The following is a 26,847-nucleotide window of genomic DNA, read 5'->3' as shown; positions in this document are numbered from 1 at the left end:
AGAAGTTGAAGCCACCGCATTCCTTTCCTATTTTATGTACTTGACAAACTGTATGTCTCTATTGTTCATAGTAATTTAGATACACATTTCACATGTAGCAATTATCCACTTTCTTCACCACTGCAGCCTGTGATTTTAAACCACCACAAACAGATGCACTTTTCGTTTCAAATTCTGAACTGTGCAAGATATCCTTACCTTTTGCCTTAAGCTGTTAATCTAAATTGAGAAATTACAGGTTACTAAGTAACATGTTGAGCTGAACTAAAGGCTAATGAATTTTTTTTTTTTTTTTAGTCAGAAATAGTAAAATAACTGCAATAACTTACAGATCTTGTTAAAAAAAAAATCTCAACTTGTAAGGTTTTGACAGCCTGTTTAGACACAGCTGGAAAAGGCAGTATTAGTGACAATTTCCATTTCTGGTTAAAGGTAATACCAACTTTGAGAAGAAATTCTAAAAAGCAAATCTAGAATCATAGTCATGCAAGAGTGTAAGATTTGTTTTTGTTTATGCGTAGTTGTTTGTAAGAGTGGAATGCTTAAGTGTCTCACAGGATCCTGCAATACCAACTAGAATCAAGTATGTGCTCACTACTCTTTGATGAAACCATCTTTTACAGAGGGGAAACTTTTAATGCAAAACAGCAGAAAACTCTGCATTGTTGCAAGACTGCATCCTGTATGATGCTGCAAAAGGCCACATCAATTGCTGGAAGAAAGTTAGATGTTCTGAGGGTGAATCCACACTCCACACAGTAAGCAAGTTTTTACACCGTTCTGTGAATAACGTTATTAAGGTCTACATTATATACCAGCACACCACAAACTACTTAGCATGAATAAAGGACAATTATCCGTGGGCTTAAATTACCACATCACAGATAAACAAACCCAAAATCTTAATGGACGTTACAACACAGACTACCTATGGAGGAGTTTTGGCAAAAGTAATTAAATGTATGATGAGACCAGGAAATGTAAATGAGGAAAAGAAAATTGAGTGAATACTTAAAGTCTCGTGCAGCTATATTTTTAATTATTTGTTCTGCAAAGATTTCTCAAAGGTTCTGGAAAGGTTCAAGCTTTCTCTAAAAGACAGATTTGGACAAACAATTCTTATGACCTTTCAGAAGCTCCAGGATTCACCCAGTGCATCCCCTATCCTCCATAAATATGGACTCTAAAACAAGCCATTAAGAAACTTTCAAAGCAGTTTTTAAAATTGAAAAAAAAATCACTGAAAACCTTAGACGTTCAGTGTCTCCCCTTATCAGAGAACAAATACGTTGTCACAAAGTATTTAAAAATTTTTTTTTCACCAAATACGTGGTACTTCTTGCATCCATCGAGCAAGAGCCGGGGCTCTTGTTTCCCCGACTCCTGCAGGGATACAGAGGGAAGGCCCGAGGGCTGGGTGAAGCTGGCAGTGTGTAGCCCGGCCCACCCATCACTGCACTGCCCAACAAGCCGCCTCATCCCTATCAGACAGGCAGCAGCATTTTGAGAAACTGCCGAACGTGAGCAGCCCGACGCGGACCGGTACCGAGGCTCCGGGGTCGGGTGCCCAGCAGAGGCGTGGCTGTGCCCCGCAGCTCATTCAGCCGCGCCCTGGCACAGGCCAAGCCCTGGAGAACAGCCCTTCCCATTTTAAGCAGCCCCCTGCTAACGAGAGCGGCAAAGCCCCGGCTCACCGAAGTTTAAGGCGCAGGAGGCGAGCAGCCGAGGCACCGGGGCGCACAGCCCGCCACCGCTTCCTGCCTTACACCGGATCTCTCCAGTTTTGATGGGAAGCAGAGCGGCTGGCGCGCCCGGGTACCGGCAGTCAGACGCCTCTGGGAACCAAAGCGCATCCAAACGGCGCTCCCCATCCCGACCGCTTCGGGCGCTGCCTCCCGCCCCGTCCGCCTCGGCCTCCCCTCCGCCCGCGCCCCAGCACAGACACGGGGGCGGGGGGCAACGACACCCGCTGCCTGCACGGGGCTCAGCCCCGTCCCTCCGCTTGGCCACGCCCATCACGCATCTGATTGGCTGTCTCCTCTGCCCACCAGCGAGCCCCGCCCTCTCCCCGGGCCTGGCCTCCGCTTCTGGGCTCCCCAGTGGCCGAGGGGCGCTGCCAATCTCTGCCGCGGAGGGCGAGCGGCGCCGATGGCCCTTGGCCCAGGGCTCCCCCTTTGCCCTCGCCCAGAGGCCCCGCCCACGCGTGCTCCCCCTCCGCATCCGGGCGGATGCTCGGCCCGCCCGCCCGGGGCTCTTATAGCGGTGGGAAGGAGCGGAGGGTTCGTGTTGCCGCCGCTTCCCTTCTGACTCGGAAGACGTCCCCGGCCGCGCTCTCCCTGGCTAGCACCGTTTCGGAGCTCCCGTGGCAGGGCAGGGTGAGAGAACGGTGCCCAGGGTTCGTCGGAGACTCTGCCCGCCGGACACCGGACCGGTTCCCCTTATCCCGCCCTCCCCCGCAGCGGCTCTTGCTGTTTCGCGGAGCCGGTAGGTAGCCGTCCCTGGCTGCCCCTTGGAGGGGCGTTCGCAGCAACCTTCCGGCCTGGGCCTTTAACCGGCTCCCTCCCCCCTCCTCCGGCAGCGGCGGGGTGGGTGGGTGGGTGGGTGGGGGGGGCAGGGCCAGCGCGGCAGTTGGAGGTGGTGGCTGGAGGGGCGGGGTGGCCCGGGGCTGGGGCAGACAACCCCACCCCCCTCCTTGCCTTTCAGGTGGGCAGCGGGAGGGTACCGGCGGCTGCGAGCCCCTCGGCGGGGTGAGGCGGGAGGCAGGTGGTGCGTGGTGCCGCTGTGGTTACCGGGAGGGAGCGCCTCGCAGTGACGGCCGAGGGGTGCCGGCGGTGCGGAGCCGGGGGGCTTGGTCCGTTCCCGGTGCTGGAAGGGTCCCTCGCTTTCCTGTAGTTTCTCTCCCGGGTAGCAGAATCTGGAGCTGCGAGACCTACAGCTGCTCTCTCCTGAAGGAATGTTGCTGGTGGCTTTTTTCGTTTGCTGACTAATCGCCGATATTGGTGCTGCTGGGGCTGGTTCGTCTGACCAAGCACTGAGCCCGTTCTGTACGAACAAGTGAGTAAATTCGTTGTGGTTTTTTGTAGAAGCAAGTTGCTGGAATGCATTTGTACGGGCTTGGTTAGCAGACTAGAATCAAACTGACTGATTTTTTTTTGTTTTGTTTTTAATTAGTTAACAAACACTCTCAATCAATGTGGTGTTTTTAAGGTTGATTCATTAAAATCTCTTAGCGTGGTGTTTCAGGTGGTATGCTGTGAAACTTACAGGGCATGTTTACAGACTTCCCTAGTGGTTTTGCTGGCAAACCCTTAACAGGTACTGTAGTGACAAAAGGAGTTGGAATGTTATCCAGGATTTTTTTTGTCATAATGCATTTTGTAGGAATATCTTATGTAAGTATATGCATAGTTATAAATATACCCTGTGCAAATCTGGCCTTTATTGTGTGCGTTGCTAAACACAATCATTAGTGAAGTGCACTGTTAAGCGTATTAATTATTGCTATCTTGATTATGACTGTTTGTAGGAATACTTACCTGCACTGTAGACTCTCAACTTTTCTGAACACTTAACTGATGTCTAGCATATGCATTTTATCCAGAGCTATATTGAGACCTTAAAACCCAAGATGGGAGTAATGCAATTTTCCCTTTCATTGGGAAAAAGGAGGTAGAGGTTTCTTTGTTAATTATATTTTAGGATATGTCTTCTACTGATCTGAATATCCTTTTTGTCACTTTACTTTGAATGGAGAAGTTTCACCAAGTGAAACAGTAATACCACTTTTTCTCACTGTAAATAATTCTGCTGGCCTGAAATAGAGAAATTACCTGGCAAACAGACTGTTTCATTGGTTGAGAATGATGATGATGAAATTTGTCTTTTTGCCTTGTACTTTTTGTTCAAATAGATGTATTTGCTTAATGAATTAAAGGTTTTGCTTGTATATGAATTTCAGAATCTAGAATAACAGTTCTGCTACAATGATACACTGCATTTTCTGTAATGGTTTTTTTCCTGTGTGATCAAGATAAAGATACTCAGGATTAGCTAGAAGATCCAACCTGTTTTCTTGTAGGCCTATCTTAAAAACCTTTTTGAATATTTTCTTCCCTAAGAAAAATAAATAATAACTAAATCTGCAAGAGGGTTCTTTCTTATCCCGTTTACTTACATATAGTTAACAAGGTTGAATCTACTTCCTGTGGTTATTTTTCACTTTTTAGCAGTCTCATAACTAGATTAAATCAATTTTTGCATCTGGGAGAGTGTGTCAGAACTTAGTGTCCTAACTGCATGGGCACTATTTCCTATGAAGACAGGATTGTTTCTTCTTCAGTAGTGACTATGCTAAGTTGTTCTGTGATTAGAAGTAATCATGTTTGCATGTATGTGTAACATCTTTACTTTTGTTTTAAAATTATTTTTAAATAAAATACTAGGACGTCTCCCAGTCCTCAGGATAAGTTTAGGTAAGTTATGACTTTGAGACAGCAATAGGTGAAATCTGAAAGCTTTATAAAGGACAGGGAACAGGTCAGCTGCATTAACTATCTCTATGTAACTTTTCTCAATAAGGCCATGCCAGCTAAGCATTTCTTTTTTCAGTCTGTTGTAAACAAGATATTCATCCGCTTCTTACTCCTTATGTTTTTCATTTTACTTGTAACTGGTTGTTTTGGAATGGCAGACATAAAAGTAATAATGGAATTAAAGGAACAAACAAACCACAGGGAGAAAAAAGTTGCAAAGGTATTGGCATGCTGGTTCTTCACCATTTAAACTCACTTATCCATCTGGAAATTAACTGCAAGAGTTTTTAGTCAGTGATAGTTACCCCACCCACAGTTTTATGAGCAGTGCTTAGGGAAATAGTGGGGCAATAATTTTCAGCAGAGGACTGTTAATGACCTTAAACGAATCATATCTGGGGGTTATTTAGCAATGAAAATGGGATGGTATAGTCAGATGCAGGAACTAGTGTACCCTGGAAGAGTTGGCACAAGTGACTTACTGTTTACTTTTATTTTGGGCCTTTGGCTTCAAAAGTATGTTGAGACTTGTGTATAATTATTTTTCCTGATCTATTAAAAGGTAAAAAAAAAAAAGCAACTTTTATGTAATGGTTAATCCTTAATTAAGGTGTTGCTGTTTGTTTGTTTGCTTGTTTGTTTTTTCACTGTGCAGGCATAGTAATATTTCCTTGAGGCTGCTGCATAACCAGTGCTGTCCAGCAGCCTGCTGCTGCTGAGCTTGTTTCTTTGAGTGCAGTTCTGGGTAGCCTCCTAGGCACTGCCACTGTGCCTCAGCTGAAGTAGTTCATTGAAGAAAAGTGTGTGTGTTTAAGCTGAATGGTTGCATAAATAGAAGAAGACTAGTAAGAAAGTAGTGAAAAGCTAGGCCAATGATGACAGTGATTGGAACACCTGTCCCTCCCTGTGACCTTAGGTAAGCAACATAAGTAATGCCTCCTCTTCCAAGTAGGGAGAATGTAGAAGTGTAGACATTACACACAATTCTATGCTATAGGGTTGGTTTGGATTTTCATTACTTAGCTTTCTGAAAGCAAAGGAACTTCTGAAACTCTTAGTGAAGAGTGAAGTACTCTGCAAGGTTCAGAAGATGCAGATGAATTTCTTTTGAACTGATTCAGATCACCTGTTATAATTGGTTCTAGTGCTCAACGGATGATCTTTTCACTACCTTAAATGAATGAGTAGGAGGATTATTTTTAAGAAAGGGTGCAGAGAATATTTGTAAATATTAAATATGGAAGATTTTCAGAATCCTACAAATGTCCTTACCACTGCATTCTCCTAGTGTGTTTATTGAATTGAATTATCCTTCCTCTGTGGCATAGAGCATTTTTGCAGTTACTCCATATCTATTTTTTTCTCTTGTTTCCTTTTTCTGATGTTTTGGAGTTGTCCTGGTTGTCCTGGTTTGGACAAACCTCAGCATGCATTTTAGGAAAGTTTTTTTAATACAAGATAGATAATATCTGCTTTTGGCTCTTTAAAGAAGGGTATTTTATACAAAATAATTGTACCCTGAAGGTATGGAAAGATGACAAAATTGTTTGCTTTTTGTATGTGTAGTATTCTGTTGCTGCCTTGTGTATTTGAGTTAGGAATGGGAGCATGTATATTAATCACAACTGCCTATCAACCAAAGTAACTGTTGGTTCTGGTAGTTTGTGACAGACACACAAGTTATGGTTTGCACAGTAGAAGTAGGTTTATTAATCTGACTTTCTGTGGAATCTCATCAGTGTAATTACAGTAGTGTTTTGCTATGCTTTATGATCTTCCCTATAAGCTTACTAGCCTGTTTAAATTTTAATATACAAAGACTTTTTTAGTAACTGTTTCACTTAACTGAAATCTGCTAGTGATTTAATGTCTTTTTCCTAGAAAAGGATTTTTTTACAGATTAGATGGATGTAATTTACTATTTGGGAATTTTTACTCTTCATCAACCACACGCTTAAATTATATTCTTTTCAATTAAGATGGGATGTGGATTGTAACAGTGGAGGATAATTTTCTCTTCAGTAGTACAACAATAGTTATTTTATGACAAGGAAGGCCTAGATTCCAGTTTAAAGTAAGTGGGTTGTCATGCTTTCTTGTAGGCTCTGTGTTTATTCATTGACTAAATCCTGAGGTGCCATGCTCTATATTCAATAAAGCATGCACAAGAGCAGAAAATATATAGAACAGTGTCAAACAGAAGCATTGTTAATGGTGATGTTTACATGACAGCCTATGGATGTCATAGAGACCAAGTCTTCCAAGAGATGCACTAAACCGTGAAACTGCAGATACTGGAATTATGTTGCAGGCTGTTGGGAAGGTTTTACTTTGTTTCCCTGTACTTCTTCCACCACCCCATTCCTGGCTGTGCAGTTTTGTACCTTCATTTGCTCTGCATCTGCCTCTTGTATCTTCTGCTGAGTTGAATTAAGCTTCTGTTCAGAAGCAAGTTTCTGTTGAGTGTCTGAACTTTCTTCTAGGTTAGTCAGTGGCTTGGCTTTGTAGAGTTGAGACTTGTTTAAATTAAGCAGCAGGAGCAGCCAGTACCTATGGCCTGCTGCAGCAGGAGAAGGGAGCCATACTGACCCGTTATATTGTTATTTTTCAATTAAAAATTTCAGACTTAGATTGTATTTTAGTCTTATAAATGTTCTTTTTGGTTCGGTTTGTCTTTGGGCTTGAGGTTCTAATTGCCTAGTAAGTGTTGACATTTTGAAGGCTGCATGGACTATATTTTAATAGAAAAATGTGTTTGTGCTTCAGAAGTACTGGCTTCCTTGCAGATTACCTTTGTTATGCTGGAACTTGTGATTTAGTTCAGGATAGGGCACCCCTGTGCAGCCTAGAAGAAAACTGTAATTAAAAATTCCATTTTGGTTGTTAGAAAAGTCTCTTGAATTCCTTAGGCACTAAACATTTTTTCCATTTTAGGTCCTTATATTTGGACTTATATGAAGCAGCTTGCTTTTCTGTATGTGAAAACATGAAAGATTTTTCATGTTTCAACAGCTTTTATTAAGGTCCTCAGTGTTGCTTTAGAGGAGTTCTAGTGGCTTAAAATGAAGTACATAATTAATTTCAGACATTATCCTGACCCAGACCAGGACAAGCTGATATCAACAATGGAGTACATTTTCTTATTTGTAATATTGCTTTCAGCTGTGTCTCTAAGTAGTTGCAATTGCTGAAATTAACAGCAAATTTCTCGGTCAGTGTCTGCTTCTAGGACTGATAATACTCAGTTTATAGTTACAGCTGGAGACTGGTGTGCAGAACGAAGGACACTGCTCGGTTCTGAGGAACATCTTATTTCTGGAAAGAGTAGAGTGAAGGGGTCACATCTGAAATGCTTCTTTGTGGAAGAGCAGACAATTGACCACAATTGGCCAAACTGAGTGTTCCATCCCATACACGTAATTATTAGTATAAATTTGTGGGGTCGTTGCCTCTTCCTCTTTGCCTTTGCCTTTCCCTTCTTCCCCTGTCCCTGTTTGCTTCAGCATATTGGGAGGATTCTGTCCATTTGTCTCCCTGTGGTCCTGATGTGTTCCAGCCTGAATCTGTGTTCCTGCCTCCAGCTCCCAACTGCTGCTGACTCCAGGAGTCCGGCCTGGACTTTCTGAGGGCTGCCCTGCAGCCCTGTGGTGACATGAGAGTTATTGGGGGAAGAGAGGACTATTTTTTTTTCTGTATATTTGTATATATTTAATAATTTTTCCTCTTTTATCATTACTGTTTCATTAAAGCAGTGTAGATTAGTTTCCAACCCGTAAGTCTCTCATATTCTCTCTCCTTTATCAGGCAGGGGAGGGGGTTTAGTAGAAAGCATCTGTCTTTCTGTTAATTGTCAGACCAGCACTAAACTGTGACACAGTTTAAATGTAGGTAATGCCCATATAAATACAGATATCTTAATTTTTGCAGTTGTTGGAAGATGAAGTAATACTGGAGATACTATTACTGGGGCATGATTGCTATAAGGAACATGGGAAACATGTTTCACTCTAGCCTAGATCACTGGTATTTTCTTTGTGCACTGCAAACACTGGCTTCTGAAAAGTTCTTGTCTTTGAAGATAATGTTCCTATAAGCTTTATAAAAGACAATTTATTCAGGAGTAGATACTTGTTAACTATACACAGTGAATTAAGATCATTGCCTGTTCTGTGTGATAGTAGTTGTAAAACTACTCAGCTTACAACTTGTACTGAGCAGGCAACAGAACATCTTTCTTGTTTGCTGAGTGAGAAGAGAAGGTAAGAGTTATATCGTGGGAAGAAACCATGGATTTTGTGAGAAAGAGCTCTAGATGTAATGGGGGGAGGCCTGGGAATACTGTGGAAACATGGAATACATCCAACAAGCTGAAATTGCTGCAGTGTGGCTGTGTGGGTGTTTAATCTGTAGAGAGCTACGCTTAGATAAAATTGCTGCTTTTAAGGAACGGTTTTCTTAGTCTGAACCAGTCTTAGTCCCCCGAAGTAGTAAATTAAGAGTTCACTATGCAGTACCTATATCAAGATGCTAACATTTCCTTATTTTAGTGCATTAGAGCTTTGTTTTTAGTTAGTTAATTGCCACCAGACCTTGGCAAAACTGCAGGATGTCAGTAGCATTAAAGTTATTTTGTTGTCAGGACTTGTCACTTGCTCCAGACGATTTCATATTCAGTATTGTTTGATTTTGTGAAAAACTTTGGGAGACCATCTTTTTGCTCTGAATTTTGTAGGTAGTAGCCGGTTTAGTTATGTTTTGTATTAACTGAGTAATGATGATTTAAAAAATGTAACTGTGGCTAGCTTCTGTTTTTTTTAAATTTGTCATTAGTGTTCAATATGAAGATAGAAAACATGGTTTTGATTGGTGTGTAAGTAAAAGTAAGAAAAAACTATATAGAAGTCTTTTTAAAGATATGATGCTGCAGTTTTTTGTATATTGGACAGTAAAATACTTGAAATTTGTTGCTGTAGAAGGTACCTGTCATAATTTATGAACACTAAACTGCAGATTCATGTGATTGGCATGTAGCCTGTTATTGTCAGAAAACCTTACTCAGGAGACAGCTTCCTGTCCTATGGGTTATCCCTTATGTGCGGAGTTGGCAGAAACACGTACGGTTAACATTTGTTGTAAGGTTGTGTATTTTCACAAAAACGTAGTCAAATTAAGCTGAAGCCTCTTACACTTTTTTGCCTCAAGCAGAAATAGGAATAGTTTGGATTAAACCATTTGTCTGGTTTGGAAAATGAACATAGGCAAAGATGTACCAATATGGGGGGAGAAAAAAAGCAAATCAAAATGAAATTTCCCACCCATCCAACCAAATTGTTGATCTGTGTTCTGGTATTGTTAAGGTGTGCACTAGAGTTTTGGTGGAATACTCTAGCAAGGAATTTCTGCTAAGGCAGGTTTTGCTGAGGCCTAAGACTTCAGAAACACCATTTTTAACAGTGAAGCACTGCTGACAGTTTTGGTAGAAATTCAGCTAAAACCAAGTCCTGACCATATTTATGTCTGTGCTGCACGAACAGAGCAGAACTTTTTTGGGATCTGCCTTGTTGTGATGGGAGATCACTGCTGCTGGGCACTGAATTTTACCACAAAGTGACTTTCCAGCTTGTGGTTTTTTTGTTTTCTGTGCTTCTACCCAGGAAAAGGAGGAAATCATGACTTCCCACAGTGTGTGGGTGACTAGTCTGTGACATGGGCCTTGTCTGAGCTGGGTGACAATGGAGTATTTGTGGGCATCTCTCTGATCCTAGTGCTTGTACCCGTACTGGCCACGTGTGGAAGAGAATGCTTTGAACTGCATTTCAGTTCACTTGTAGTTGGACTAAAGTAGGTGGAGAACTATAGAGAGGAAAGCTTAAATGATTCAGGAATGGATGAGAGTGGTAAATGAATTGTTGTTGAGGTCAGAATGAAGAAAGGCTCAGATACTGTAATATACTCTCAGGAGTTTGGTGTTGCCAAAGCCTGTGAAACTGAAGTACGTGCCTCTGGATGTTTGGCCTCATAAGAAGCATTAATGCTCAATAGTACTGGTAACAGGTGACTGTCTTATGGGATCAGATCGTGATCTGTCAGGCATAAGCATGTGATCTGTTATTTTCTAGGCTTGTTTTTCAGGCATGTAGCACAGCAGATAATTCCTGATGTGACTGAAATTGTAAGTTGAAAAATTCTGAGTTACAAAATAATTTATCCTGAAATTGACTCCTCTCTAAGTTCATACAGTAAAATATGACCATATAATTAACGATAAGGGGAAGGAGGATTGGATAAATAAACCAAACTTTTTATTTTGAATACAGCACTTCACAATCACTGTAGGATGCTAGAGCACATTGTGTATTCTATCCAAATTCCAACCTAAAATCAGAATGATGATCTTTTGGACTATTAGAAAATGTTTTGACCACATTGTGCTAGAGAGCTTCAACCTTGTGCTTTTGTCTTCAGACATACTTATGGTGGTAGATAAAATACAATGCTATCTTTGCTTTTTTCCTTAACTTTCAGATGTGTTTAACTTTACAGTTTCTTTAGCCTAGCTTTGAACTAATCTATACATTTCACAGCTGAGTGCTGATGGTATGATGTCTGATGTAGAAAATCTAAGTATCCATTATAGCTTTAGCTGGCTCATCATTAGTTTTCAGTCAGCTGTGGACTGTATATCCCCTTAAGTGTTTCAGGAAGGTGGTGATGAAAGTGAAAAAATTAATTACTGGAATGCTGCTTAACTATCTCTTATCTCCTTTTTCTGCTTCTTAGTAAATAACATGTAAAAGTGTCATAATTTAATTTTTTAAATTATTCTTTGTTTAAATGATTCCCTTCTGCAAACTGACCAGTGGAATACGAAAGTGAAGCTGGTGGGATTTTGTGATAAAAGCCTATAATGGAGCGTGATTTGTGGATTAGGGCCAAACTTCTTCTGGGTCAATGAGAAAATATATGTTTATGCACCAAACAGAAAATAGGAGTCTTCAGTTGATGTTAATTTTAAGTTTACAGAAGTTGTTTGGGAAGCTTAATTGTTATGTAATTAGCCTAGTCTATCATTTGGGGAAAAATTTGTAATGAGTTAGGGTGACCCTGCGTAGTGTACATGTCTTCTGATGTGATTGTATTTTAACCAGAACTGACAGATGGGTGGTGAAAAAGGGTGCATTATTGTTGGTCATTTGTAGTATTGTAGTCTTCAAAGAGACAAAATTAAATGTACAGATCAGATACTGAAGTTTGGGTATTGTTAGCCCTCGGTTTTCTTCATGTGATGTAGAAGCTTCATACAAGGAAAATTACAGTAGCTTAACTAGAATGGTCTGTTTAAACAATCTTCAAAGATAAGGTGTATTTTTGGTTAGTTTTTGTAGAAAGACAGATAGTTAAATCTGTTAATAACTAAGGTTTTTTGTTAGGTTTTGTGTATTTAAGAATGACATGTCCATATGCACTTGGCTCATGAACTTTCCCTAAGGAAATTGTTATATACCTGCACCTTTAAAACCTTGCTCTGGAATCTTGTACTAATTTTATTAGCTGAAAATAATGCATGGCTGTTGATGCTGTAAGAGGGAAATGTAATTTTGTATACATAACCTGACAGGAAAACATGATTTTTTTAGAAGGCTTGGGTTTGTAAATTTTTATTCATAAGAAAGCCACTCAGACCTATCTTGATGTTTTCCATTAGCCTGTTTGAGTGAATCCCATATGTATTCATTTGTAGAGTGAGACTGATTATGTGGATTTGCATTTCATTACATAAAACTTAATGTTGTATGGGGGTAATCTTACAAGCCTCTAAGAGCGAACAACTAATTGAAAAAAAATTACTATATTTTTCAGGCGTGCTTATCTTATTTGCATGCCAGTATTCTTAAATCCCATTATAATTTTGTTCTGCAAAACTGTTCTGTTGATATTACAGAAGGTAGAATCAGAAGACTGGATGCTGCCTGAATGGTACAGTGGTCAGAGGTAGTAATAGAAATTGAATAGAGGAATCTCTGGAAAACTCAGACTTCTAAGTACAGAAGACAGAGGTTGTAGTGTAGAAGGTACCTGAGAAGCAAACACTGCGTTGTTGGAAATGCTGGTGACAGTAACAAAATTTAAGTGCACTTGGGAACTGTTCGTTGCTTTGGGGTGCTTGCTGAAGAACACAAACCAAACAGAACTGTTTCAAGGCCATGTATATTGAGAAACAAATTGCACAGCTGAACTCCTTCATGATCTGTTAAAAGGTGCTTTCATGTGATTTTGAAATAAGGTTATTCTGTTTACTTTCTCCAATTAACATGCATCTTCTGAAGGATGATGAGTTTGATTTGAATGTGATAAATACATAGTACTTGCTTTGCTTGTTTTCTTTCTTTGCTGCTGAAATCTAGGAAGCAAAAGTAGGACCTAATTTTGGTATTTTTGAAAGGCAAACTGACTGGAAAGAATGTGAACAATGGTCTCTGACCTGAATGTAGATGCTGCTGAAGAATGGGAGAAAAAAAAATTCTTAAATGAACCAACTAACCTCTGAAAGTATGATGAACACTATCAAGGAAAGAGCAGATAATGCCAAGTTGCATTTTGTTTTGTGCATAGAAAGATTAAAAAAAAAATTAGGCTTCATTACAGTTGCAAAACTAAAACTTGAAATTCCCCCTTAATTTTGAGTGAATTATATTGTTGTGAACAAAATTGATTACTGATGAAGTTTTCATAATGTTGAGGTTTCATTTAGAGAACTCTTAAGAAATGTAAAATGATACAGTAATGAAGAATTTTGATACAGGTTATTGATAGTGTGGGAGAGAAATTGTGTCAAGGGAACTTAGTTTGGAAATGTTTTTTGTTCTTAGCTCATGTCATAAGTGTGTGTCATCTCTGGAAGTTCTGTGTATTGAGTATTCTAGCACTCTCATTTTTTCTTTAGTTTTGACTGAGATAAAAATGATTTTACCTTTTTATCTGCTTCTGAAATCTAGAAAATTATGAAATAGTATCGTTAAGTCCAAATCAGATTGGTTACATTTGAGGTATGCAATGAACTGTTTAACATCTGTTTTTCTTCTGGAGTTTGTATATGAAAGTATTTTTCAGGCTCAAAGAAAGATAAAAAGAAATAAATATCAAAGTGGTGTTATACCAATATGATAAGTGCCTATTTTTATGAAAAATAAAGCTTTAGTTAAATTTATTTGTAACATAGATTGTTGCCATAGCAACTGTATTATTTTGGGTCACATGAAGATCATGTGAGGTTTTGAATTTCTTTGAACTGAATGGAAAATAATTAAACATGTAATTATTAAAGTGTGGATTTATTTATCTTAAGCAGTGAATCTTATTAAAACATCTATTAAATTCATATTTTCCAGTTCAAATTCTATTCCAAGAGCTCTTAAAAGATACAAACTGCTGTCCTGTACTATCAAGAGCTCTTCAGTTGTGAATTTTTTGCTGTAGATTTGTAATTTCACAAATGTGTTGCATGGAGATACGTATATAAAAATGATAAAAATGCAGTCATCTTAGAGCCACGCTAGAAAGAAATGCTTAGTCTTCTCATGAGGCACAGAAACAATAGTAGATAGAGTTGATTACATATTTGAATTTGATTACCTCACAATGAAGCTCTCATTCTGAGCTTGATTTCAGATTTATAGTATGAATTGTCTTTTTTTCTACTGTTAAATACTTAGAGGTGTTGTGCTGAATAAAATTCTGTGTTATTCTATCTGTAATCTAAATTTAATTTTAATATTTAAGTACATATTGGACTGTTCTGTGTCTGAAATAAGGGCTTATTATTCACTTAGTAGGTGAATTATTTCATAAGAACTATGAGTAACATTGGAGGAAGGTACTTGGAAATCTGTGGCAGAGGCACTGGAAGCTTTCTCTGTGTTCTAGGTGTGAGGAGAAGCTTTGCTTCTAGTTTGAGGTCAGTGAAAAACCTGTCAATCCTTGGAAGTATGTGAACAAAAAAGCTTGAGGAAGTGAGAAAAGCTGAATATATATCAAAACAGTAAGAATATTTGTGAATTTTTATATGTCTTGTGTTTAACCCAGGTGTTTCTTTAGTGTTTGTTTTATGGGAGACTTTCTTTATCTCCCCTGCTCTTGTTCTTGTTCTATCAATGATACAGGATCTTGTAATTTCAATCTGATAGGTAATGGAAATGTTGCTTAGGGGAAGAGTTTTGGTTGCTTGTTTCATGTAACATTGCCACTTTCAGACAGTGAAATGTTTTATTTAGCGACTTTAGTGTTCTCCTAATAGGCTTATTTAAGAGTAAATCTAAACCACAAGAAAGGAATGAAGTAGCTGGCAAGATTTAAAGATGACTTGCACTTTTGCAACATTGTTATGACACGCACCTTGGAACATCTAAACCTATAAAATTACAGTGGTGCTGCTGCCTCAGGCTCTGTCATTTGAGAGATTTGTGAGTAAAGAAGGTTCTTTAATGAGTTAGTTGCATGAGCATATGTATCTTTCTTTGTAATTTAGGGATATCTCCAATGTTTCCTGGGTGTAGCTTCCTGTGTGCAAATTCTTGTATTAGAATTTTAATATTAGCAGCATGCTACTTTTTGACAGTGATTCAACTTTGACCCTAAAATGTGATTTGAATTTGATGGTCTTACATAAGTATGTGTGTCTGTGTAAGAAACTAGAAATACTTGTGTGATAATAAAACTCAGTGGTGTTTTAAGGTTTCCATCCCAGCTGGGGTATTTTACTAGTAGATGTGAAAGAAATTTTGAGGGGTCATTGGTATGGTCATTGTATGGTCATTGGTAGTGATGCAACTTAAAGAATACACTGTTGTTTCCAATGCACTTGGAAAAGGAGATCTTTAAAATGAGTATTCCATTTCATGCATTTTTGTGGCCTTATGTAATTATCCTTTTTCTTACAGTTGGTGTTGCACTGTTCTGTTAGGTTTTGGATACTGAATCAAGGAAGAAAAGATGAGGAGGATTAAAGTTTTTTTTTTTTTTTAGGGTAGGTTTAGGTAAAGATTTTGTTTTGCTTCAAGGATTTTGCTTCACAGATTTTCTTTAGCAGTGTATGTTTGCTTAATACAAAATCTGTTCTTTTGGCTGATAGGTGAACTCAGGAAAAATTGCAGCAAAGCTGTTGAATATATTGAATGTATAATGGAAGATGGAATAGAGCCTGAAAATGTTTTTCTAAGTCACCCATTTATTCACCATATATAGAATATTAGTGTTTTTCTTCAGTGCCTTTAAACAGTTCTCTTTAGATGTTTAGGCAAATACTCTTAGTATAAATTACTCAGAGGTCATAATCTACTTGTTAAAGTAAAAAATATTGAAGTATTTCACAGTGAACTTAACTTGGAAGCAAGATACTTGCTTGAACTTAATTTCTGTATGTCTAGTTCTGTATGAATTCTGTATGTTTTCAGTGTTTGGAGTTTAGAATTATACAACTGCACAACATGAATTTAAATAAAAAGTTGAGTGTAGTGGTGAACTGAATTATGTTTGTTTACATGCCTACATAGTTCCATCAAAACTAATTCAGTTGCTCTTGGTGTGTCTTGGAGTTTTATGCAACAGAGAGTGCTAAACAAACATTTCAGACACTGAATTTTCCGAGTTGGAATTTCTTTGTCCTTAATAAATAGTAAGCAAGATTTGTGTGCCAATCAATTTGTAAAGCATATTCCGCAGAGTAAAAATGTTCCTTCAAGGAAATAGTTACCAAATACCACAAAATGGCTCATCTAACCTGTAGACAGTACAGGTCTTTCGAGGTTGATCCCTTCAGTGCTTTCCTTGGCTTTGTTGAAGAAGACTTTAATCCCCTGTTCTTGTTCAGGAAGAATGTTACTGCAGTAGAGACCAAGTGCAAAGAAGTTTGGGAGTGATAGTGCTTGTAGGTGAGCTAGAACATCTTTCTTTAATGGAGCAAAGAACTAAACAAACTCTCCTGAGTTGGGATTAACTACTATGGTTCCAGAGTTACCAGTTAGCCCCACCAATGTGTTGGCGAATCCAAGATAGTAAGTTTTGCCTTTGACTTCTTACATTAAATGCAGCAAAGCTGGTACTGGCAGAAGTAGTTAATACTCTATGGATCTAAAAAATTCAGTTGCCCTCAAGTGTTTTTTCATTGCAGATTGAGATTTTGTTTTTGGTTTGATATTACTGTCATCTTGTTGCTAAGTTTATATTTATTAGGTTATTTTGACTGTATGTTCTGTATTTAAGTCATTTGTTCACAAGGACTAATAGTGCTGGCTGTCTTTTGCCGTTGACATTAATTTGTACTTCCAAAACTGAACCTCTGATTTCTTTTACTCTTCTGCAGTTAAGTGTATAACTTCCTCGCTTCTCTCCTTGCGTTTCAGGCATCCTCTCTACAATGTCCATTAATTTCCATCAAATAAGTAGAAATTCTACTAGCTGCTTTTAGTTTTGCATCTCAGTTGCTTTCCTTCTTAGAGGGCTTCCATTCTTGTTTCACATTTTATACTCCATCTATATGGCTTGTAGATGTAACTTCTGATGAAGGTCTAGTTACTGGTAGTTAATACCATTTAGATTTTTTTTTCGTAGCTTCCATTGCCTTTTCTGACTCTAATTCAACATAAATAGTCATTTCACTCCTATGACATTGCTTTGCTGATGACTTTGGTGATGTGTTTGCCATTATAATGCTATTTAATCATACATCATTTGAGCAACAAGACTTATTTAATCGTAACAGCATTCCCTGATGTCTGGCTGACGCTCATAGGTTGAGTGTGTTCATTTATGTAGGCAGAGATGAAAAATGAAAATTAAACAAAATCAAGCTGTGAAATGAGGATGGCATATTTTCCAGGCAGATTTCATATAAAGAGGAAATAGCCCTTATTACTAGCACATAGCAATAAAAGGATTATGCAAATAATACAAAATGCTTACACTGTATTTGGTGGTTTTTTAACTTTAGATAAATTATACTTCTGAATGGTGTCTGACTTCTGAGCCCTGCAAACTTAATCTTAGAAAAAAAAAATCTGCTGGATCTTTCTTAACAGTCTAGGAAAACTAATACAATTCCTGTAACTTAAAATTTCTTGCATTCTGTATCAGAAGTTTTTGCATGCCCAAGTGATTGCAAGTACTGCATCTATCTAACCTATCTATCTATCTATCTAACCTATCTATCTATCTATCTAACCTATCTATCTATCTATCTAACCTATCTATCTATCTATCTAATTTGTCTTTTAGATCTCCTAGAATATGACTGTTATGGTGAATAAAACATACTGCCGTCAACAATATAACTTTGTCTTAGGTGAGTACAATGTAAATAAACAAAACCTTGAATGCTGTTTGTGTTTCTAAGGAAAATACTTCAAAAATTTTGTACAGAAACTTTAATATGAAGAAAATTTCTGACACAGTGTGCAAAACATGGGCAGAGTTTCCCATGCTTGTTTAGCAGGAACTTGATAGAATGTGCTGATTCGAGTTATATAAAAAAACGTGCCTGTAGTGTAACTGGAATATCTGTTGATTCAACAGATACTTAGCAGAAGAGAGAAATACATAAGTTGCCATGTTATAGATACATTTTTGAAAACTGAAATTTATGTTTTTAATATATTTCGTTTCATGCATTGTTGCTTTAAATTTCAGTAAAACACTCTCAAAGCATTACTTACACATTGTAAGAAAACTTTTATTAGGAAGGAATTAGTAATCAGTTTATTTACTATATACTCTGAAATACTTCATTAGCGTTTATTAATTTTTTTCCCCTGCTCTGCGATTTGCTTCCAAAATTCTAGTAGTATTTGCAGAACTAATCTACTTGATATAGACTGAAGCTTGTAATCAAGCTTTATCGTTGGTTCCATTGTAACCTATCTTTTCTGTTGTTGCATACTCAGTTTTTAAAATGATATCTAGAGACAGCTTGTGATGAGTGCAAATACAAAAGATTTGGAAGCAGTGGTTTCTTAAATGAAAAGTGTATGATAGGCTGTTTCACCAGGAAGCACATACTGCTCTAAAAAATGTTATCTGTAGCATTTGAAATTTCACAAATCTGGAAGTTGAGTGTTGCTTTTGTAAATGCACTGGGTGCCTGTGCTGAGGTGCTGGCAGAGTGGCTGCGGGAGTCTCTGTGAGGATTGGATAGGGATGCCCTGTGCATCCTGCATGGCACATCTGAGTCTTGCAGAGAAGATCATAGAATCATAGAATCCTAGGGGTTGGAAGGGACCTCGAAAGATCATCTAGTCCAACCCCCCCTGCCAGAGCAGGGCCCCCTAGAGTACATCGCATAGGAACGTGTCCAGGCGGGTTTTGAATGTCTCCAATGAAGGAGACTCCACAACCCCCCTGGGCAGCCTGTTCCAGGGCTCCGTCACCCTTACAGTAAAAAAATTCTTTCTGATATTCAACTTGAACCTCCTATGCTCCAATTTACACCCATTACCCCTTGTCCTATCACTGGACACCACTGAGAAAAGCCTAACTCCATCTCCCTGACACTCACCCCTTACATATTTGAAAACATTGATGAGGTCACCTCTCAGTCTCCTTTTCTCCAAACTAAAGAGACCCAGCTCCCTCAGCCTTTCCTCATAAGGGAGATGTTCCACTCCCTTAATCATCTTAGTAGCTCTGCGCTGGACTCTTTCAAGCACTTCCCTGTCCTTCTTGTCCTTCTTGAAGATGATGGGTCCTGCAGGGAAAGATACCTTAGAAACAGTAAAAGGAGGTGTTGCAGCACCTGTGAGAGGTGAAGGAGGGCGGGAGTAAGTGCTTCAGGCACCAGAGCATGGATTCCAATGTGGCCCATGGAGATGGTGATGGAAGTTGCCCCCTCCAGTGGTGTTATTTTCTATGGGCTACAGCAGAAATAGTGTGAGATTGGAAGCTTTTCAGGTGGTGGTGGGCTTTCTTTGGTTTATAACTTATTTATTAGAGATCATCATTTCCTTAGTGCTGTTACTGAATTTCTAATGTCCTCTGTCCTCATGCTTCATACTTGTTATTCAATATTCCTGATGCATCATGACTTACCTCCCAGCAGCCTCAAACCCCAGCCTGTTATACCTGTTTTCTGCTTAGTTAGCAAGGCTTCATATTGTGCTCAGATAGTAGGAAAATACAAAGACAAAATTAGGAAATCTGAAATAATTTAAAAAACTAGAACTGTTCTGTCCTTAAATGAAATTGATGCAGTATAAGAATGCAATTTTAAACTCATTTGATGTGATTAGATATTGTATATGTGTGAACAGGTAAGCTATGGTAAACTTGTAAGCTAAGAATCCTATTAACTCTCGAATTGGATTTGGGATTTTCAGGTTTGCCTGTGTACCCAGTCACTTTTGTAGTCCTAGTGCTCTGTTGTGCCCATTGGTCTCACTGTTACGAGCTATCTTGTCTACACTTTCACTGTTCTGAGAAATATTTCAGTACTAGGTTGTATGAAGATTTTTTTTGTGTGGAAAGAAGTGCTAGGAAGTTCGGGCTTCTACTGCTACTGAGATGACTGAAGCATTGTGTCAGTAACTGTGGTTTTTATGCTTTGTTGACTGCAGTAATGTGCTGTGCTTAGGTTGCTTTTATTTGCCATGAAGCTCATGTATTAGCACTAGAAATTCTAGGATTGCTTGCGTTGCTACTTATCACTGGAGAACTACTAAGACAGGGCACATGACTATTTTTTCTTTGAAGTGTTTCTTCTTTCTGTTGCATCAAATGTACTGACCTCATTTCTAAGTATAAAATAGTGCCCTTGAACTCCTACCACAACACACTCATTTATAGTTTTAATTTTTCTTCCCTAGCTTTTGTAGCATGGTGGGAGAGTAAAAGTTACCTATTGCTTCCCACTGAGTCTATTCCTCTGAGGTTTGGAAGGTGATTTAGGGTTAGCTATGGGTGATAGAACACATGCAAGAGTATGTTGTTTCCAAATGTGCTTGTCTCTTTCTCTTAAATGCCTCTGTCTATATCATACCACATCACTGTATTCATTACTTGCAGCTGAAGTCCTTATCCTTCAATCAAGTGTACATGAACTGGAATCTGCATTTGTTTTTTTGTTCCACCTTTCATAGTAAGGGGATCATATTTCTTCACTAAATTAATTACCATGTGCTTCATTGTTCAGGTGATAGGTTAGCTGGCAGGTTAGCCAGTTAGTGATTTTAAAGTAGAATCTTGTTATGCCCGTGCTATGAGTATCATGATTCAGTTATTTGGGTGGTCATTCATATTCTTTGGTATCTTTTCTCTAGTAGATCTTTGATTTTTAAGAAGTTGAAATAAGATAAAATACGTGTAACAGTTTCACTTTATTAAAAATGTGTTCAAGAAAGAGTGTCTTCAGTTCAAAATATTTTTGATGACTATCTTTAAAATAGTCATCAGGTTCACTTTCTACTAGACCAGGTTGCTCAAGGCTCCACCCAACCGGGCCTTGAACACTTCCAGGGAGGGGGCAGCCACAGCTTTTGTGGGCATCTTGTCCTAGTGTCTCACCACCTTTAAAATAGTCTGTAACATACAAATTTGTTTTCGGACAATGTTTTCTTCTACTCTGGTGTATTCCCAACATTGAAACAAATATAGCAGAACAATTTTAACAGATACTTAAACTCTCCCTGACTTCTAGCTATGTTGTAGCCAACTACTGAATTTTGGACTTCTAAACTGTTATCAAACAGTTGCTCAGGTGGGCAAAACAAAAATGAAAGTTTTCTTGTGGTTATTGTAGTAGTAAGCTAGAATGCTTTTGTTGAAATCCGTTCTGGAGTTTGTCTGTGGGCAGTGGTGCTAAATGGATGAGGGGAGTGAGAAAGCAAATTTATGATGTAATTAAGTGGGGTAGGGAAGAATAAGTATATTTTGTTTTCAGACTCTAGGAGTTACTGAAAGAACTGAAGTGTCCTTGCCATGAGTTTATAAACTGTGTGTCTCAAATTATAATTCAGAACAGACAATAGAATAATTTTGAGTATCTTTCTTTAACTTAAATAACTATGCATTTCCTTAGATCAACAGATAGTACTAAGGAAACAAAAATAAAACAAAATGCTTTCTTCTGCAGAGCTGGTATCATCTTCAGTGGGTATCTAAATGCTGATTTTTTAAGCGTGTCTACCTAGTTAGCTTTATAAGGGTGTGTTGGTTTTGGGTTGGTTGATTTTGGTTTTTTGTGTTAAGCCTTGGTTTTCTTTTTTTTTTTTTTTTGTGCCGATATATGCTTTTGTGTCTTTAAAACAGGTTTTAATCTGTAAAGCATATATAATTTAGTTTTAAATTAATTGTATGACTAATTGAAGAGAGAGGTTGTTTTATACAAGAGCCTTACTGTAGTGAATAACTGTGTTTTTCTTTAACAGAATTGCTGTAAAAGCTAGTCAATATTGCTGGTGGTGTGCCTTCTGGAGATACATTTAACTACAGATACTACCAACGTTTTTTTAATGGGATGAACACACTGCTCTAGACTGCTTTCTGACATTAGCCAGCTGGGCACTTTGCAGGTGATATTTTCCTTCTCACATTGTTTAACTGGAGTTTGCTTCCACTGATTTTGAAGAAGAGGAAGAAATCAAAGTGGAGTACCGTAAACTTGGCATGGATAATAAAAAGAAAGACAAGGACAAGGCAGATGAAAAAATGACACGGCCGGGTGGGAGGTCAGGCCATAATACACGTGGAACTGGTTCTTCAAATTCTGGAGTGTTAATGGTTGGCCCTAACTTCAGAGTTGGCAAAAAAATAGGATGTGGCAATTTTGGAGAACTACGATTAGGTAAGATCCTTGTTTCTTTTTCAGTTTACATTATTCAAGTCTATTGTATGCAGTCTAGGCATGAAAATGTCTAAACACACCATAGGTCTCTTCAGACTACTTCCAGGCTTTGGATAGATTGAATTTGACTTGCACGTTTTTTGCAGCTTGACCTTGGCCAGAATGAGTTCTATCACATATTAAGAATCTTTGTAGCAGGAGATGTTCTGGTACTAAAAATATTTTGTATGTTTGTGCAGTGCTAGGATAAATTTAATCAGTTGTCTCTTCTGAGATGTTGGAGATGGCTTCATTATTTTATTTTGCCACCTTGCCTGGCTTCCTGAAGCAGTTTTTTCCTGTGTATTTGTTGGTAAGGCTCTGTGAAGCACATCCTCCTGCTGTAGATAATTTTTCTTTTAAACCTTTCTATGAACTAAATCAAACCAGTATAATTACTGTCACACTTACTATTGAAAGCAATTGTAAACTAACTAAGTTATTTTTTTCCCTGTCTATCTTGAAGTGATCACAATGTGCAGAGTTGATAATCTGTTTCAGATCAGTATCAGATTAACTCTTTTACTTGTAGTAGGTATAGTAAAGTTATCTGTTTTATTCTAAATAGAATATTAAAATAGTTTAGATGCGGACTCTGATAGTACTGAAGTAGAAGAGGAGAAACAAGTAAATGAAAGAGGAGGAAGATCATAGTGTAAAGGGCTGTGCTACAACAGCCACCAGTACATGTGCAGGCTTTTTTATCTTTTTTTTTGTTTTGTTTGTTTGTTTGTTTTGTTTTTTGTTTTTTTTAGCATATATATTAGATAACATTAAACCCTTATTTACTCTTACTTGTAGAGTAAGATATCTTAAATGTTTCAGTTACTAAAAACAGGAATTCAATTGGTATTACAGCTCTGATTTAAATTTGTTATAACATGTGATATGTTATCATAGAATCACAGAATGGTTTGGTTTGGGTTGGAAGAGACCTTAAAGAACATCCAGTTACAACCCCCTGGCATGGGCAAGGACACTTTCCACTAGATCAGGTTGCTCAAGGCCCCATCCATGCTGGCCTTGAATACTTCCAGGGAGGGGGCAGCTACAGCTTTCTTGGGCAACCTGAAGAATTTCTTACTAATGCCTAACTTAAATCTCCCCTCTTCAAGTTTTAAACCATTTCCCCTTGTCTTGCTACACACCCGTGTAAAAATCCCTGCCCCAGCTTTCTTGTAGGTTCCATTCAGATACTGGAAAGTCACTATAAGGTCACCTCAGAGCCTTCTTTTTTTTCCAGGCTGAATAGCCCCAGTTTCCTCAGCCTGACTTGATAGGGTAGGTGCTCCAGCCCTCTGGTCATTTTAGTGGCTCTCTTCTGGACATATTCCAGGAGCTCTATGCCCTTATTCTGGGGACTCCAGAAGTGGACACAGTACTCCAAGTGGGGTACCTGTTCTGTGCTTCAAGATAGATCAACAGTGGTGTCAGATCTTCTGCCTTCTGTATTTGAGAGGTGATTGTCTGATATCACCATGTGAAAGTTATAATGTCTCTTCTGATGTTTCTTCAGAATGATAATCCTCTTATTACTGCATTTGGGTACTGTAACCCAATATCCAGTCATATAACTGAAACAGGATTTGTTAGGTTCTCCAGTAGCTGATTTATGTATCTAATAGACTGAATGAGCATGGCCCCTGCAAGAGTTTAAGTTTCTTCTAGATTGTAATAACAACAGGGACGTAGGGAAGGGACATAAGCAAGTTCAAACAAGTACACTTTTTTGCCAAAAATTTGAGTTAAATTATAGTGAGAAAAGAAAAAAACTGTTGAAGATGCCTGAATTTCCACTTCAGTCCCTGTATAGGTGTTTGAATTATCTATTCTTCTATTGGGCATGCTTTTTCTGTGTTTATTATTATAAAGCCTTTAGGTACCTTGCTCTTTCTAAAGGACACGTAATGGACACAACTTAAATATATCTTAAATTTAAGTATATATTTGATTATATCTTTTTAGACTTTGCATGAGTACTCTTTTAAAAATACGAATGAAAGGTGAGATCATAATCTTTGACTATAAAATGTAACTGTCTTTTTTCATGAACTTTGTCTTCATGCATGTCTTTTCTGCATTTATTTCTCTACAAAAACTGAGGTAAACATGGGAAATTTACACCTGAGTAATACTACAGAGAAAAATTTAGGATTGTAATTAAAAATAATACATACTTAAATGAAGATTGTAGGGAAGCAGAGTGGCAAGTGAAAACTTATTTTTTCCTTTATCAGCTGTTTTTTTAATTTTACACCTGTGAAGCCTGTATAATTTATTAGTCATTGCATGGAGTTTAAAGTAATTACTTGCTGAAACAGGCTTCTTCAGTTTCAAAATAACTTTTAAAGCATCAGATGCTTTTTCCAAATGGTGTAGTCATTTAACGCAGTAATATCCTTGCCCTATTTGTCCTAGCTTTGAGCTTAGTGAATTACAGAATTAAGGAAACAATGGTTCTGGTTAATTCTAACTTGGATTAATATGTTATGTTTCAAACCATATAATTTTAACAAAATTTTAAATAGTTTTCAGCAATAAATATGAAAATAAAGTATAACATTCTACTTCTAATAATAAACCAATTTCCAAGCTTTTCTAGCATGTAAAATTTTTGCAGACTTGGTGAAACAGCTGGAACTGTCTCAGTGAATCTGTGACCTATTACACAATTGAAGAACAAAGTTCTCTTTGACGTATGGTATCAGAGTAAAAAAGCCACATTTTAAAAGTAATTTAGATCAAAAGGGTTTCAAAGGCTTCCTTGAGGTTTAAACAGTATTTTAATTGAGTAGTAAAGCCAATATCTTACATTTTTTTTCTTTTTTCAAGGAAAAAATTTATACACAAATGAATATGTGGCAATTAAACTGGTAAGTTAATTATTTTTTTAATAGATTTGTGGTGAGAAGCTAATAAGAATTTCTGTTTCATATATAATGATTTGATTTCCTCAAATGAAATCCTTAATAGTCTTGTTAAGTTTTCAACTAACTAAAAGAAAGCAGTTTGGTAGATTTGAGTTACGTACTTTGGTAATATGGAATAAAACTGGTGTTAATTATTGTCATTGTTCTCAGAGGTAAATCTGTGTGAAGTTGATGGTGATTGGTGACTTCTTCAGGGCTACACTAAGCAGTCTTTCTAATAGATTCCTTTTTGCACAGCAATTAAAGGAGCACCAAATTTAATTGGAACTGCCATCAGGTGACAGCAGAGAAGCTCCAGAAATTCTGCATAAATCCTGTACTTTAAGACTCTTATTCCCATCCTGTAATCACTGGTACTTGCATATATGTTTTGGTAGACCTTTTTTATTCGCAAAGGTGCATAAAATATTTCCATCACTTAGAAAATTTGTATATTTTGTTACTATGTCATTTTTCAGCTTTTTCTGAATCGTTAATCTGAACTACCCATTTTAGAACATGTTCTTGCTTCTGGATACTTCTGGCTTCCTGGTAAATGACCTGTTTCCTACCCAAAGTATTTCATGCTGAAATTCAGTTGTTTGCTTTTTACCATCACAGGAATTTTAGAACTTTGAATTTCCATTAATTTCTTGTTACTGCAGTAGGACTGAAAGTTTTCCACAGCATAACATGGTGAAAGTGAAAGGTGAACTTTGGAAAACAAAATGGGCAGTTCTTAGATTTTTTAATTTTTTTTAGATGGGCAATCTGAAAAGCATTACAAATATTAATAATAAACTCCTAAAAATATTAGCATAACTATCCTTTCTTACAAAAATAGGAGTAGTTACAGATTTAGAAACATAATAGTGAGGTTAGAGCAGCACTGTGTGGATTTTTGAGGATTATAGTTTGTGTGTGTGTGTTATAGTAGATTTAAATTAATTTTGTTTAAGATACCTTTTTGTATCTGTGGTAAAACTTGAAAATGGTCTGAGAATTCCTCTTGTTACTATAAAGCACATATATATTCAGAAATAATTTGCAACATAGAGTTTTAGTTTGGTTTTGTTTGGTTTTTGTTTTGTTTTGTCTTTTTTTGTTTGTTTGTTTTGTTTTTCTTAAGCACTCTTTAATTCTTGATGTAGACCAAGAGCATATTTTGGTAAAACTGGTTTTATTATATTTGTAACTATACTTGTCTCCAATTAGTGATCAGAGCTAACGTAGGTACCAGAACTGCACTCCATTGCACCCACTCCCTTGCTAGCCCAGGGTAAGATAAAAAGGGGATAAGGATGGGAGACTTCAAGGTTGGAAGTCAGAACTAGGGCAGGTTTTCTTGAACAGAGAAAGGATAGTAAAACGTGGGATATTAATGAAATATATACAAATATATACAGAGCCCAGTTTAAACTGGTGACTGGTACAAGCTGAAATTGTCCCTGATAGATGTGCCCAAAATTCTCTAGTGTGGAAGCTGACTTGGGAAAATGGGGCCAGGGCTCTTCCCAACAGCTGGTGGAGTCAGATCCTGCTG

At 37.8% G+C, this 26,847-nt stretch overlaps 1 protein-coding gene and 1 long non-coding RNA gene across 9 annotated transcripts in view; one reads left to right on the top strand and one right to left on the bottom strand.

The window, feature by feature from the left end:
• Positions 1 to 615: 615 nt before the first annotated feature.
• On the bottom strand, positions 616 to 2,075 carry LOC139790345 (uncharacterized). The gene is made up of 2 exons (XR_011723462.1): positions 1,767 to 2,075; positions 616 to 780 (listed from the first exon to the last, which is right to left on the bottom strand). It is a non-coding gene; the product is annotated as an uncharacterized lncRNA (long non-coding RNA).
• A 28-nt stretch (positions 2,076 to 2,103) lies between these two features.
• CSNK1G3 (casein kinase 1 gamma 3) overlaps positions 2,104 to 26,847 on the top strand; it is a 69,978-nt gene continuing 45,234 nt past the window's right edge. For 2 of the 8 annotated variants that reach the window (XM_071732049.1, XM_071732046.1), the window contains exons 1-4: positions 2,104 to 2,484; positions 2,893 to 3,054; positions 21,941 to 22,356; positions 25,228 to 25,268. In XM_071732049.1, coding sequence (XP_071588150.1) covers positions 22,179 to 22,356; positions 25,228 to 25,268 — 219 coding nt within the window. In that variant the 5' untranslated portion in view covers positions 2,104 to 2,484; positions 2,893 to 3,054; positions 21,941 to 22,178. Of the gene's footprint in view, positions 2,485 to 2,892; positions 3,055 to 17,802; positions 17,869 to 21,940; positions 22,357 to 25,227; positions 25,269 to 26,847 lie in introns of those variants that run through there. The other 6 variants (XM_071732050.1, XM_071732048.1, XM_071732044.1 and 3 more) reach the window with 5 other exon arrangements.

The sequence above is a fragment of the Heliangelus exortis genome, chromosome Z (genome assembly GCF_036169615.1).
Source record: "Heliangelus exortis chromosome Z, bHelExo1.hap1, whole genome shotgun sequence".
Classification (NCBI taxonomy): Eukaryota; Metazoa; Chordata; class Aves; order Apodiformes; family Trochilidae; genus Heliangelus; species Heliangelus exortis.
This window is presented reverse-complemented; position numbering and strand designations above follow the sequence as displayed.